The following is a 14,787-nucleotide window of genomic DNA, read 5'->3' as shown; positions in this document are numbered from 1 at the left end:
ACATATTTCACAACATTTTACCAACACAAAAATAAGTAAATTAACTAATGACCAAGAGCGCTGATCTCTCTCGCTCTCTCTCTCTCTCTCTCTCTCTCTCTCTCTCTGCGCATACTGATTCACAGGGTTTCCCCCAGAAAACCTGCTAAGCCCGTTGGTACCTCTCGGGTCCACCGGCAGCCCACGGCGTTTTTAAAAAAAAAAAATTAAACGCAGCCAAGTTTCGCTTTTGCGCAGAGACTTTCCATCGTTTAACAGGTGTTGTTCCACAGTGAACTCGCTCTGTTTCGACCGCCAAATTATCGGTGCATCCCTAAATATAACATCTTTATTGACAAGAACGATGTAACCGTAATAATGACGCACTTGATAGTGTGACTTGGGTTTCAATCGGCACCTGGACATGCATGCACTGATTACATGGGGGAACATGCGCTCTTGTTCCCAGGTATAGAAAAAGCCAAGGTGTATAAAAAAATCTATTTTAAATAAATAAACAAGCAACGCTAAGCCTGGCGGGGCTTCATTCAGTGATTGAAACAAACATGTCAACATTAATGAAATGTTTACATGCAGTGCAGGCGCGCAAAGCACTGCATGTGCGCCGCGGCTTGAGTGGCGCACATGCAGTGTACTACATGCACTTTATAGACTTCAAGAAGGCATTCGACCGTGTGTCACCTCTGGAAGATTATGAGAGACTACAACATAGACGAGTCTCTGGTGGTCATTATCAAGTCACTTTATGAAAATACAACCAGTGCAGTCCTCCACAGCAACACAAAAACAGAGTTTGCACGGACAGAGCACCAGTAAACATCAACATAAAGCAGAACATGAGCCAAACAATGGAATTTGCTGCCACGAGAGAAGAACTATTATCAAGGGAAGGATTGTGTTGACTTCCTGTGACACATGCACAGTGGAAACTAAAACCTCTGAAAGTCAGTCACAGTTGCATCACCATGACTTAGGTTTCTACGGCTCACATCACAAATTATGTAATGATCAATGATAATTCCCCTGACTTAAAATGCATTGATATTAAGTCACCACGATCACTGTGATCGGTGCAGACTCATCGTCACAGAGCAGGTATTACTGGTCACATCTGCCTATGACTGTTGAGGAAAATGCATTTTTAAATGTTATTGATGAATGTGTGTACTGGTGCAAGTTCACAATTCTCTCTACCAGCTGATTCTACTCGTATACTTTATTTTATATAACTTGACTCATTATATTTTCTTTCTATGCTTCTGTGGGGTTGAGTTGACGTCGAGAACAAAGAATTTCAGTACTGGTAATGACCGTTGGTTGCATAGTTACTTCCATGTCAAGGAATATCTTGATTTTAACATTATTTCAGATTGTTTGTGTTTCTGTTTTATAGACATTTAACATCGCTGATGTCCACATTGGTGTGGAAAACTGTCATTTTTGTTGTTTCAGGTTGATGGAAAACTACACGCTCAACAGTTTCATGCTCCAGATTGAGGGGTATAAAGTCACCAAAGAAAACATGTACCTTTTCTTTTCCTTCTTCTTAATTTCCTATATCCTTGTGATGGTATTGAATATGGGCATGGCAATAATCATTTTCATTGACAAGAACCTTCATCAGCCGATGTATCTTCTGCTGTGCAACCTTGCAGTCAGTGACATGATTGGAAGTACTCATATTGTGCCACGGCTGCTCGCAGATATCCTGCGTCCTCCCGCTGAACGTTTCATCACTTATTACGAGTGCGTGGTCCAAGCTTTTGTCACACAAGTGTTTGGCACGACCACGAACACCGTGCTCATTATCATGGCCTTTGACAGATATGTGGCCATCTGTAACCCTCTGCGCTACACTTCCATCATGACCAACAGAATGGTGGTCAAGCTAACTGCTTCTGCCTGGGGAACGGCATTTTTTTTCGTTTCTATTCTGCTCGGTCTGACCATCCGGCTGAGCCGATGCAGAGCCATGATCAAGAATCCTTACTGTGACAATGCCTCGCTGTTTAAACTCTCCTGTGAAAGTGTCTTCATTAATAACGTCTATGGCCTCTTGTTCACTGTTACTTTGTTAACCTTCTCTATTGGCAGCATAGTCCTCACATATGCTAAGATCACTATTGTCTGTGTGACCAGTAAGAGCAAGTCTCTGAACAGTAAGGCCCTGAAGACCTGCAGCACTCATTTAATTGTGTATCTCATCATGATGTTCAGTGGAAGTGTTGTTATTACACTCCATCGTTTCCCCCATTACGAATACTACAGGAAACTTGCTGCCATTCTGTTCGTCCTCGTCCCAGGAACCCTCAACCCTATTATTTATGGCATGCAGTCCAAAGAGATGCGGAAATTCTTAAGAGAATTGTGTATCTCGAAAAAAATTGAGTGATTTTGTTTAGTCATCAAGAAAAAACATTGAATGTTAACACTGTATGTATATTTACTCTGTAAATGTGCAAATTGAATGTAAGTAAACCTTGATTGCTAATTCACTGACAGCACAATACAATAATGAAAGTACAGATGCCCAACATATGCATCACTATGTTCAATACGCCTCAACCAATAAAGTGGTTAAACATAACACGACATGAATGTAGCAAAGATGGCTGTATAAAATCTGGATTAAAAGCTGACATGCGGAAGAAGAAGCGAGTTGGACGAAAGTCAAAGTGCAAAACCAAACTAACATACTTCATGAACATCAACGCGTCACGCTAACACCCAGTCGTGGACGGTAAACAAATGGCTCCTGTGTTCCGCTGACCTGCGAATCATCACAAACTCAATCTCACCCTGATCTGCTTTAATTTGCAAACAGCTTCACAAGGGGTGTGTGTTGCCGAAATATTCAAATACAACACGAAGATTCTTGTTTAGATTCCACACGCAAACGATTGTTGTATTGAAATGTTTCTCTTGATAACATTTTGTGCAGAACAGTCTAGAAATCAAAAAGTATGGTTACTGATCACGTTGCATGTTTTGCTAAACTGTTGAAATAAAACTTAAGTGTCAGGATGTCCTGGTCAGGAGTTAGTTGACCAGATATTAGATGTTTTTCACCAAGAGGTTTCACTAATTTTTCACACCAGTGATTTCAGAGAAGCAGGCCCATTGCTGCCCAAAGTGCTGCCAGTTTGTGTCTGTTCACTACTGGAGTGTAAAAATGTGAGGTTAAATTTAAAGGTCACGAATTGGTGTGTTAGTGTGTGCAAATAAAACTAATTCTAATTCTAACTCACTGACTGAATCTATAGTATTTCATATTTTTACTGAAAGGCGCCCCTGCAGAAGAGACAGAGCCCAGGCAAGAGGTTTTTCTTTTCATTGCAACTTGTCAGCTCACCACTAGGTTCCCCATAGTACTGCGCACCGTTAAAGTTACAAAGCACATCACAAACTGCTCAACAATTCCCCGGATGTAAAAACTCACATATAAAAATATCTCCTTTGCTGCTAAAGGAGGACCTGGTGCTTTTGGTGACGGATGAACCAAGGTCACAAAGCAGGTCGCTTTACTACAATTATGACTGTCAGTTGATGAACTGCATATGTGTGTTATTGTTGCTGCATTAAGCTTTTTGGAATCATCAGCATCAGTTAACAGAATACTGCGATTTTTTATCGATTTTTTGCAATTTCTTACTTCAGGCTGATGGAAAACTACTCTTACAACAGTTTTATGCTGCAGATGGAGGGCTTAAAGGTCACAAAGAAATCTGTGTACCCTGTCTTTTTTGTTTTCTTAATTTCCTACATTGTTATAATGCTTATGAACGTGGGCATTTTGATTCTTATTATCATCGACAGGAACCTTCACCAGCCGATGTATCTCCTTTTTTGCAACCTATCAGTCAGTGACATCATTGGAAGTACTCATATTGTGCCCAGGCTGCTCGCAGATATCCTGCATCCTCCCTCGGAATGTCTCATCAGTTACTACGAGTGCGTGGTTCAGGCTTTCACGACGCAGCTGTTTGGCACCACTTCCCACACCGTGCTCATGATCATGGCCTTTGACAGATATGTGGCCATCTGTAATCCACTGCGCTACGCTTCCATAATGACGAACAAGATGGTGCTCAAGCTGACGGCCTCTGCCTGGGGAGTGGCCTTTGTCTTGGTTTCTATTCTGCTCGGTCTGACCATCAGGCTGAATCGATGCAGGACTCTGATCAAAAACCCTTTCTGTGACAATGCCTCGCTGTTTAAACTCTCCTGCGAAAGTGTCTTTATTAATAATATCTATGGTCTCACGTTCACTGTGGTGTTGCTCACAAGCTCCATAGGAAGCATCGTTCTCACATATGCTCAGATCAGTATTGTGTGTCTCAACACGAAGAGCAAATCTCTGAACAGCAAGGCCTTGAAGACCTGCAGCACTCATTTAATTGTGTATCTGATCATGTTGTTCAGTGGAATGATTATCATTACTCTGCATCGTTTCCCTCAGTACTCAGATTACAGAAAACTTGCTGCCATTCTGTTCGTCCTCGTCCCTGGAAGCCTCAACCCCATTATCTACGGCGTACAGTCCAAAGAGATACGGAAATTCTTATCCGAAATGTTTTGCTCGAAGAAATGTTTGTCGTGTAAAAAGTAATTGTCTTTTTGTTTATGGCAAATTGTAAAAATAAATCATTTAAGCATAAGAAGTGAATTATTGAACGTGTGAACTTATGATCCAAGAAAACAAAGGTTAAAAAAAAAGTTTTACAGTTGCCATTTATGGGGAAACTTTAAAATATATGTCACCACCTGGGCTAATTTAACATGATTACACTTTTTTTGCCATTACAGTGGACTGTGCCCAAATCCTATAATCAAATTTTTTTTTCAAAAAGCTTTACCATAAACCACTATACACATCCTGGTATTGCCTCGGTGACTGAGGAATTGAAACAGTACCAACGGGTCAAACCCATAGGAACCCGCAGTGTTGGACAAAACAAAATCAAGCACTCTGGAAAGACCAATTGAAATGTAGGGGACGCGTGATGTAGGAGCCAGTATTGAGTTAATTTAGTTTAGGGTTAGTTTAAATGATAGTACAGGACGACTTGTTAAAATGTAATTTGTGAACAGTTTAAAGTAGTTAACTGTTGACCTTAAGCCTTTGATTAAATGTTCTGCAAAGGAATGTGGCTTTGTGGACCTTTCATGTTCAGATAAAGGGTACTGTGGACACTTTGATGGCGCACTATGTTACGTTGTTATTGTTATTACTGTTAAATAAATGATCTTCATTCACGACCGGGAATGTCAAGGGAATATTTCTGTGTGTTGTACTTACAAAAGAATCGTAGATATATGTGAATGGACATGTCACTTGGATGTACGGCAAGTGGAAATAAATGTGCAAACCCTTCGCATGACTCTTTCTTGCCTTGGTGATTGAGGAATTGAAACACTACCGACGAGTCTGACGTAGAGGTAACTTCCCCTCAGGATGAAAACTTGTCTATAAAACATTGGTAAACAGCGGACCTGATCTCAATTGGTGTCTTACGAATGTTATCAACGATGAGCCACGAGACATAAGAGGATGAGCGATTGAAACCAGAGACACAAACCAGGATTATCTGATCTTAAACTGTGTAGTAATGTAAAGTATATGTCTTCCTTTTCTCATTTTGTATGATTCGTATTATTAACTTGATTTGATTTACAATACAATTCAAATGCAAAAGGCCAGAACTTCCATGTGATATTGGGAACATTCTTACTGTGATTACACAGTTTGTACTAATGTTTAAATGTGTTGTTTCAGACTGATGGAAAACTACACCCACAACAGCCTCACACTCCAGCTGGAGGGACTAAACCTCTCGAGGGAATCCATCTACCCTTTGTTTATTTTTCTCCTCTTCTCTTACTTGTTTGTTATTGTTGCCAATGTCACCATTGCTGTTTTTGTTTTCATGGACAAAAGTCTCCATCAGCCAATGTATCTACTGTTCTGGAACTTGTCAATCAATGACATTCTTGGAAATTCCATCCTGTTGCCGCGGCTGCTCATCGACATGCTGCGTCCTCCCTCTGATCGTCTCATCAGTTATTATGAGTGTGTCGTCCAGGCGTTCACCACACACATGTTCAGTACAACTGCTCACACTGTGCTCATGATCATGGCCTTTGACAGATATGTGGCCATTTGCAATCCGCTGCGTTACGCTGTCATAATGACCAACAAGATGCTGGTGAAGCTGACAGTTTCTGCCTGGGGTGTGGCCTTGGTTTTGGTTGGGATCCTGCTCGGTTTGACCATACGACTGAGTCGCTGTCGGACTCTGATCAAAAGCCCCTACTGTGACAACGCAGCGCTGTTTAAACTCTCCTGCGATAGTGTGTTCATCAATAACATCTATGGCCTCACGTTCACTGTGGTCCTGTTCACTGGGTCCATAGGCAGCATGGTTCTCACCTACACTAAGATCACGGTCATCTGTCTGACCAGTAAGAACAAGTCCCTGAACAGTAAAGCTTTGAAGACCTGCAGCACTCACCTGCTCGTTTATATGATTATGTTGTTAAGTGGAATGTTCATCATTGTTCTGCATCGTTTCCCACAGTACTCAGATGGCAGAAAAATTGCAGCCATTTTGTATCATATAATCCCAGGCAGCCTCAATCCCATAATTTATGGCCTACAATCTAAAGAGATACGAGCATTTTTGTCGAGGTGTTTTAACTCCAAGAAGGTTTTTTCATCATAACAAAGACACGTTTATTGTAATTTTATGTCTTTGGGGGAAACAACACAACAGAAGTTATATGGGTGAAGACAGATTATTTAATAAAATGAATTTGAGAATGCAGTTATTTCACGGTTTAATGCTTTTGAATCGACAGCACTAGAGACTCCAGACTCCAGCTAGCGATTGTAACAGCTTTTTTAGGGTTTGTTTGGTAAATTCTAATCTTGTCTTCCTGTTTTTGAGGCTCACCAATGGTTTCCATCTTGTGGTGAACCCTCTGTATTCATTCTGGTGAAGTCTTCTTTTGATTGTTGACTTTGAAACACATACACGGACCTCCTGGAGAGGGTTTTTGATCTGGACAACTGTTGTGAAGGGCTTTTTCTTCTGTCGTCCACCACAGTGGTTTTCTGTGGTCATCCAGGTCTTTTGGTGTTGCTGAGCTCACCGGTGCATTCTTTCTTTTTGAGAATGTTCCAAACAGTTGATTTGGCCAAACCTAATGCTTTTGCTATTTCTCTGATGGGTTTGTTTTGATTTTTCCGCCTAATGATGGCTTGGATCTCATATTGAGAGTGAACAGCAACAGATTCCAAATGAAAATGTCACTCCTGGAATCAACTCCAGAACATTTACCTGCTTTATTGAAGATGACATAATGAGGGAACAGCCCACACCTGAACATGAAATAGCTTTTCAGTCACTGTCCCATTACTTTTGGTCCCCTAAAAAATGGGAGGCACATATATAAAGTGTTGTAATTCCTACACCGTTCACCTGATTTGCATGTAACTACCCTCAAATTAAAGCTGAAGGTCTGCGGTTGTTTGTTTCAATCCATTATAGTGATGTATAGAGCCAAAAAGAAGAGAATTGTGTCAATGTCCCAATAACTGTATGTATGTATGTATGACTATATGCATATATGGAATTTTTAAGGTAACGTTATTGATTAAAAGGCCTGATCTAGATTGTCTTTTAGTAGTTGTTTCTTTTCTTTTTTTTAATTTAGAATTTTTTATTATTTTACATAATTATGAACAGGAAACAAACAACCATACAAGTGAACGAGTATTATTATTATATATTTCCTTGTTGTTGTTAAGTGACACCGACTTCAGAATATCTCTGCATCTTTGGCTGAAATCTTACCAGAAATAGTCATGTTAGGTCAGATTATTGATCATTGCTGTCAAAGTTAATATGCGTTAATAAATGCCATAATGCAAATTAGACGTGAGCAGATATAAATGTTGCGCAACTTAAAGAATGTGAACACCGAAAACAATCAGCGCAGAGATTCGCCAGCAGACGTCACAAACCTTGTTCAGACAATGGATAAAAGACTCACAGTTCAAGGTTCAGTGAGCATTTTTGTCCAGTGACAGCAGAGTTGCATATTGCAGCTTATGTGAATACCAATTTCCTGTCGGACTTCAGCCTATCCATCAGTATGCTGAGTGCAACATAAACAATTTGGATGCGACACAAATGTTTCATGTGGCAAGGTTACGTACAACGTGAATGGAAAGATGTGAGTGGATGCAAATTTGAAGTTGAAAAATTTGATTTTAATTATGTGGCTAACATCAAAACCTTGTCCAATGGCCCGACACTGCTTGATGGTTCACACTTTGAGTTTAAGTAAATTTAGATTTAGTGACATCGAGTGACAGTGTCCCTTCTCTGTGTGACCTCAGCCTATCCCAAGAAGAATTAAAAATATGGACAATCAAAACCAAATTATAAATGGGAGGTCTCTAATGTTAACAAAAATGTCTGAAATCATGCCGTTACCAAGCATAGATTTAATCTAGATTGAATCGTTTAGGGCTGACATAAACAGAATTTTGCATACAAACTGTCTCAGGTGTTTTAAATTTATTTTGAATTTTGAATGCAGAAGTGGGTATCAACAACACATCCAGTGAATTCAATATTATTTAGTTCACTTACTTACTAACTACATTTTTATCAGTTTGTTTCTGAGGCAAATTACGTATAGAAAAGTCCCATTTGCATTTGCAACAGTTGCATGTTTCAGTTGAGCATTTCATCATAATGTTTCCTTATGTTGTACCAGTCATTATCAAACGTAATGATAAGCGAATTCCCTAATGCTGAAGTCACATCTATATAACAGTCCGACAGAGAACATCTTGATCAGAACTGGTGGGTTTCACCAACAGAGACTGGAATCGGCAAGTAATGAGACGACAAACTGAAACCAGAAAAGAGAAACCAAAGTATGCATAACGTTATAGAAATAGTCAGCACTATCAAGAAATATAATACATACTGCACAATATTACAGAACCTGATATCTGAGAATTTTGACTGTGAAGCCCTTTAGCTCAAATCCTAAGGTTCATCTATGTTTTATGGTGACTTAAGTTTCTATTATTATCTGTGGTAACTTTGCTGTCTTTGCTCTTTCAGGCTGATGGAAAACTACACCTACAACAGCCTCACACTCCAGCTGGAGGGCTTAAACGTCCCACAGGACTCTGTCTACCCGGTCTTTCTCTTCTTCTTCTTTGCCTATCTGTTCATAATGTTTGCAAACGTCGGCATTGTCGTGCTGGTTTTCACCGACAAAAACCTGCACCAGCCCATGTACATGCTTTTTTGCAATCTGCCATTTAATGACATACTTGGAAACTCCATCATGGTGCCACGTCTGCTCATAGACATGCTGCGTCCTCCCTCTGAACGGCTCATCAGTTATTATGAGTGTGTGGTTCAAGCTTTCACTTCACACATGTTCGGTACTACCAGTCTCACTGTGCTCATGATTATGGCCTTTGACAGATACGTAGCCATCTGTAATCCTCTACGCTACGCTGCCATCATGACCAACAAAATGGTCATCAAACTGACGGCTTCTGCCTGGGGAGTGGCCTTTGTTTTGGTGGGGATTCTGCTCGGTTTGACCATCAGGCTGAACAGATGCAGGACTATGATCAGAAGCCCCTACTGTGACAACGCGTCACTGTTTAAACTCTCCTGTGAGAGCGTCTTCATTAACAACATCTATGGCCTCACGTTCACTGTGGTCCTGTTCACAGCTTCTATAGGCAGCACAGTTCTCACCTACACTCAGATCACTGTGGTCTGTCTGACCAGTAAGAGCAAGTCTCTGAACAGTAAAGCTCTACAGACCTGTAGCACTCACCTGGTTGTGTATCTGATAATGATGTTCAGTGGAATGTCCATTATTGCGCTGCACCGTTTCCCTCAGTACACAAACTACAGAAAACTCTCCAGCATTTTGTTTCATATTGTCCCCGGCAGCCTCAACCCCGTCATTTACGGAGTGCAGTCCAAAGAAATAAAAAAGTTTTTGTTGAAATTGTTTCAGTTAAAAAAAAATCTCCCCTTGAAACAGATAAAAGGTTGACATCCTCTGCATCTCAACAGTAGATCAGATTAGCAAGAACAAGGTAATACCCACAGAGAGTGCTTTAGTCATACAAATGATTTCATTTTATGACTCAAAGCTGTAAATAATATATAATTCATTGACTAATGTAGTAGTATGTAATGTAATGTAATGTAGTTTGTGTGAGGAAAAAACTGTTTGATGATGCATAGAGCTTAATTTGTTGAATATTAAATTTTTACTCATTATCCAGTTTATTATTATTATTATTATTATTATTGTTCTGTCACTAATTTGGTCACAACTTCTTTGGCTTAAAACCTTGTCAAACCTGACACATTTTACAAGGGTTTCTGCCAGAAGGAATATGTATGTCAATATTGACATGGAATAGTGCCACCTACCGTCTACCAGTAATGGAAATGACATGCTTTTTTGCTTTGATGTGATCTGCCCAGGTTGATTAGAGTGGTAGGAAGTAAAAATGGTCAAATCTGCCCACAAACCTCACATCTAATGTAAATGTTAATGTAAATGTACTTTATTTATACAGCCCTTTACAACAATCCTTTCGGTGATCCAAAGTGCTTTACAAGAAATAAATAAATAAAGAGGAAACACATAAAAGTAATTAAAAACAATAAAAACAATAAAATAGTGCAAAATAAAATAAGATAGAATCAGATAAAAGATAAGAAGACAAAAGATAAAAAGTGTCACCATACTACTTGGTATTAAAAGCCATCCTAAATAAATAGGTTTTTAGCCTTGATTTGAAGAGGCCCAGGTCAGAGATAAGACGCATCTCAACAGGGAGTTTATTCCAGAGCCTGGGAGCAGCAACAGCAAAGGCTCGATCACCCCAGTGTTTATATTTTGACCTAATCACAGACCAGGTCTAACAACACCTTCATAATGATACTGTGTAGCAGTTACAGTGTCTCAAGTCGCCTACTACATAATTTTCTGCAAGAAATGCATTTAGTCGTTGACAAAACTACAAAAAACTAGCGAAAATGTTTGTGACCCAGATCTATTTGCAGCCGATTGTGGAGTGCTTCAAAATCCGAAGCCATGTTACCCAGCTGGAAAAAGATGGATTCCCCTGTTCAGGTCGGCGCTGATTCTATTGTCTATTTGTTTCAGATATAAGCCAGCAGTACCACATCATTGCCAGTAATGGCCCACATCAGCCTGCTATCTGAGTCAGGAGTAGATGAACAATCATGGGCAGGTTTCTCCTGACATTAAAGCCACTGCTTGTGCGTTATGTCCCTAAAAGAATGACACGATTGATTTGCTGTGAAATAATATTTTTTAGATTATTATGTCATTATAAGTGTAAGGCCTCACACAGTTGACAGGAAGTATAACTTCTTATTTTTTAAGAAACAGTAACAGTAACATTCTATTCCCATCAATTGTGACGGCCATTGCAGTGATCTCTAAATGTTGCATCATACAATAATGACGACTTATTCCCCAATAGACACAATCATGTCTATAAAACATTGCCACAACTTTGATGTCATTTGGAGGAGGGTGGTGTTGTTTGAGACTCAAGAGAGAAATGCTAAACTGAAACCTGAAACACTGAAAGTATGTATCACTGGTCTATTTTTTGTATGTACATTCTCTGCATTTATCATTGTGAATTGAATAGTGATACTTTTGTGAAATTAAGTTTTGGGAATTTTCTTGAAATAACTATTGTCTGTTGATTATAATTCCAGGATTGTAGTTTCACATTGATTGATCTTTTGCATTTATGTATTTAAAATCTAATGTTTTGTTTATTAAGGCTGATGGAAAACTACACTCACAACAGCCTCACTCTCCAACTGGAAGGATTAAATGTCTCAAAAGAGTTAACATACCCCACGTTCCTCTTCATATTTTTTTCCTATTTGTTTATACTGGTTACAAATGTCGGCATTGTTATTCTTATTTATATTGACAAGAATCTCCACCAGCCCATGTACCTGCTTTTTTGCAACCTGCCGGTGAGTGACGTGATTGGGAACTCGATCCTGGTGCCACATTTGCTCGTGGACATGTTGCGTCCGCCTTCTGAACGTCTCATCAGTTACACTAACTGCGTGGCTCAAGCTTTCACCGCACACATATATGGAACCACCACTCACACCATTCTCATCATCATGGCCTTTGACAGATACGTGGCCATCTGTAATCCTCTACACTACGCTTCCATAATAACCAACAAAATGATTGCTAATCTGACAGCCTCTGCCTGGGGAGTGGCCTTGGTTTTGGTCGCGATTCTGCTCGGTCTGACCATCAGGTTGAACAGATGCAGGACTATGATCTACAGTCCGTACTGTGACAACGCGTCACTGTTTAAACTCTCCTGTGAGAGCGTCTTCATTAATAACGTTTACGGCCTCACGTTCACTGTGGTCCTGTTCACAGCTTCTATAGGCAGCATGGTTCTGACCTACTCTAAGATCACTGTGGTCTGTCTGACCAGTAAGAGCAAGTCTCTGAACAGTAAAGCCCTACAGACCTGCAGCACTCACCTGGTTGTGTATCTGATTTTGTCGCTGACTGGTCTGGCTAACATTGTCTTGCATCGCTTCCCTCAGTACACAGAGTATAGAAAAATGTGCACCATTTTGTTTCATATTGTCCCCGGCTGCCTCAACCCTGTTATTTACGGGGTGCAGTCCAAAGAAATACGAAAACTTTTGTTGAAACTGTTTCAGTCCAAGAGAATTCTACCATCATTATAAAAAAATTTTGAGATGTGTTTGTGTTCATTCATAAAGAACATAGAATATGTACCAAGAATGTCCTATTCTGCCTTGTGGTGTTTTATTTAGTTTATGTGAAAAAATGTTGAATTACGGTGCTCTGTTATATTGTGGTACTAAGATTGAAAATGACAGTGGGAATTACGCATATGACCTTGTGATAGCAATACTGTAATGTACTGTACTGTGTTTCTATAGCCCTTTACAACAACCCACAGGTGCCCAAATCCTTTATGATATAAAGGCATTACAGACACACAGCATTGAAAACAGATGGTAAAAAAATAATTCATAAAACCAAAGCATGAAAACACACAAGAATAAAACTGAACTAAAATAATTAAAAGAATAAAAACTGTCACCACACTACTGGGTATTAAAAGCCATTCTGAAAAAATATGTTTTAAGTTTGGCTTTAAAAAGGCAGAGGTCAGTAATAACATGAATCTCAATGATGACACTATGACAACAACAACAAAAACAGACCAAATTGATCATAAAAATCTGGGTTTATCACAGAAGACTATTCTGAATATTGTTAGGACTAGTGCATCTTAAAGTGCACATAAATAACACTCTGGATTATTATTATAATAATTTCACAATATGTGACAAATTACACAAGCCAAAACCTTTTGTCATGGGAAACTATAATTTATAATAAATAACAACTAACACTGAGCTAGCTCTCTCACCCCTTGTGCATGTCCATTGCTGGCGCTAGAAGCAGGCCACATATAATCTGTTATGTCAGAGTATAGCAAATGTAGACCTCACCCAGAAAGCTACAGGTAAATTAAACAATGTTTATTACTTCAGGTGTACTTTCTGTTGCCAGTAGGTGCCGCAAAACAACTGGCTTTGCAGGTTATCATCATGGGTTGAATGGCACTAAGTGGAAGATGAAAAACAATCAGGACGGGAAGCCTGTTGTGTGCTATTCCTTCTTCCATTACGTTTTGGCAGACTGTACTCTAAGGGCCTGATTTACTAACGTGTGCAAACTGGATTGCACACACAAATTTGCGTTGATGCTGATCTACTAACAGGGCGCAACGAGGAGTGCGTCCCTCAGACGGGCAAAATAGCACTCGCAACCCATTTAGCATTCTTGCCTAAATGCATATGCAATGTGGGGCATTTACACGCTATTTTGCGTGTGATGGGAAGAGAAAATGTGAATATGTTATTTTTGCACGCGCAAAGTGATTTATCAAACCTGAAACTGATTGCGTTGCTTATTTTTGTGTCTATATTTAACACGTTTGAAAGGCAGGTCTTAACTGGCACAGCGGTGCGCGCACATGGCTGCGGTTAAGCACATATCCTCTGAGAAATTCATAAACAAAAATACTATTTGTGAATAAGGAAATTACGCTTTTCCTGAGCATGTTCAACTACGTGTTCACAGATGACACATTTATTTCTTATTTGGTATATCTGAATAAATTCAATATAGATATCCATAGGAGAAATGCGTGTCTGTACTGGTATGGGCTTACCTTGGTCTGCAGTTTGTGGTTCAAGGAGGGGTCGTACCTATGTTACCCGGTTAAGACCGGAGGAACGGGGAACCCCGCTTTACCTTAACGGGTCCAGCTCTGACCTGGTCTACTCTCGGTGCACGGCGAAGCGCAGGCGGCACAGTGCGCAAACGTCACCAAAACCTCACAGGCAGGTTTCCACAGTTAAAGGCACATTTAAATGCAACAAATAATCACAACAATCACTATTTAATGTAACTATCTGAATCAGCTATAGATATACAGTATCATCTATATCGATTGTCCCGTCGCCTCTGACGTCAGATCAAAGGCTGTTGGCACGCGTAATGGAAACTCAGCCTGACTGAATGAACACAGATGAAACCAGGGACGGACTGGGACTAAAAAGCGGTTGTAATGATCCACTTTATTTATTTATTTACTTA

At 39.8% G+C, this 14,787-nt stretch overlaps 3 protein-coding genes across 3 annotated transcripts; all 3 read left to right on the top strand.

The window, feature by feature from the left end:
* Positions 1–1,453: 1,453 nt before the first annotated feature.
* Positions 1,454–2,392, top strand: LOC310927399 (olfactory receptor 8G17-like; the record flags this gene model as incomplete). The annotated part of the gene is made up of 1 exon (XM_083889693.1): positions 1,454–2,392. The coding sequence occupies exon 1, from the start codon at positions 1,457–1,459 to the stop codon at positions 2,390–2,392; it is 936 nt and encodes a 311-aa protein (XP_083745819.1). The 5' UTR covers positions 1,454–1,456.
* A 1,269-nt stretch (positions 2,393–3,661) lies between these two features.
* On the top strand, positions 3,662–6,722 carry LOC310927398 (uncharacterized protein; the record flags this gene model as incomplete). Its single annotated transcript, XM_083889692.1, has 2 exons — positions 3,662–4,589; positions 5,770–6,722. The coding sequence occupies 2 exons, from the start codon at positions 3,662–3,664 to the stop codon at positions 6,720–6,722; spliced, it is 1,881 nt and encodes a 626-aa protein (XP_083745818.1).
* Positions 6,723–9,147: 2,425 nt separating this feature from the next.
* LOC310927396 (olfactory receptor 8G17-like) lies at positions 9,148–12,836 on the top strand (the record flags this gene model as incomplete). The annotated part of the gene is made up of 2 exons (XM_083889690.1): positions 9,148–9,437; positions 12,173–12,836. 2 exons carry the CDS (start codon positions 9,148–9,150, stop codon positions 12,834–12,836), a joined length of 954 nt encoding a protein of 317 aa, XP_083745816.1.
* Between the last annotated feature and the right edge of the window lie 1,951 nt (positions 12,837–14,787).

This window comes from Microchirus variegatus (genome assembly GCF_963457635.1).
Source record: "Microchirus variegatus genome assembly, chromosome: 5".
Taxonomy (NCBI): Eukaryota; Metazoa; Chordata; class Actinopteri; order Pleuronectiformes; family Soleidae; genus Microchirus; species Microchirus variegatus.
The sequence above is the reverse complement of the archived record's forward strand: the minus strand, read 5'-3'. Positions and strand labels throughout refer to the sequence as shown.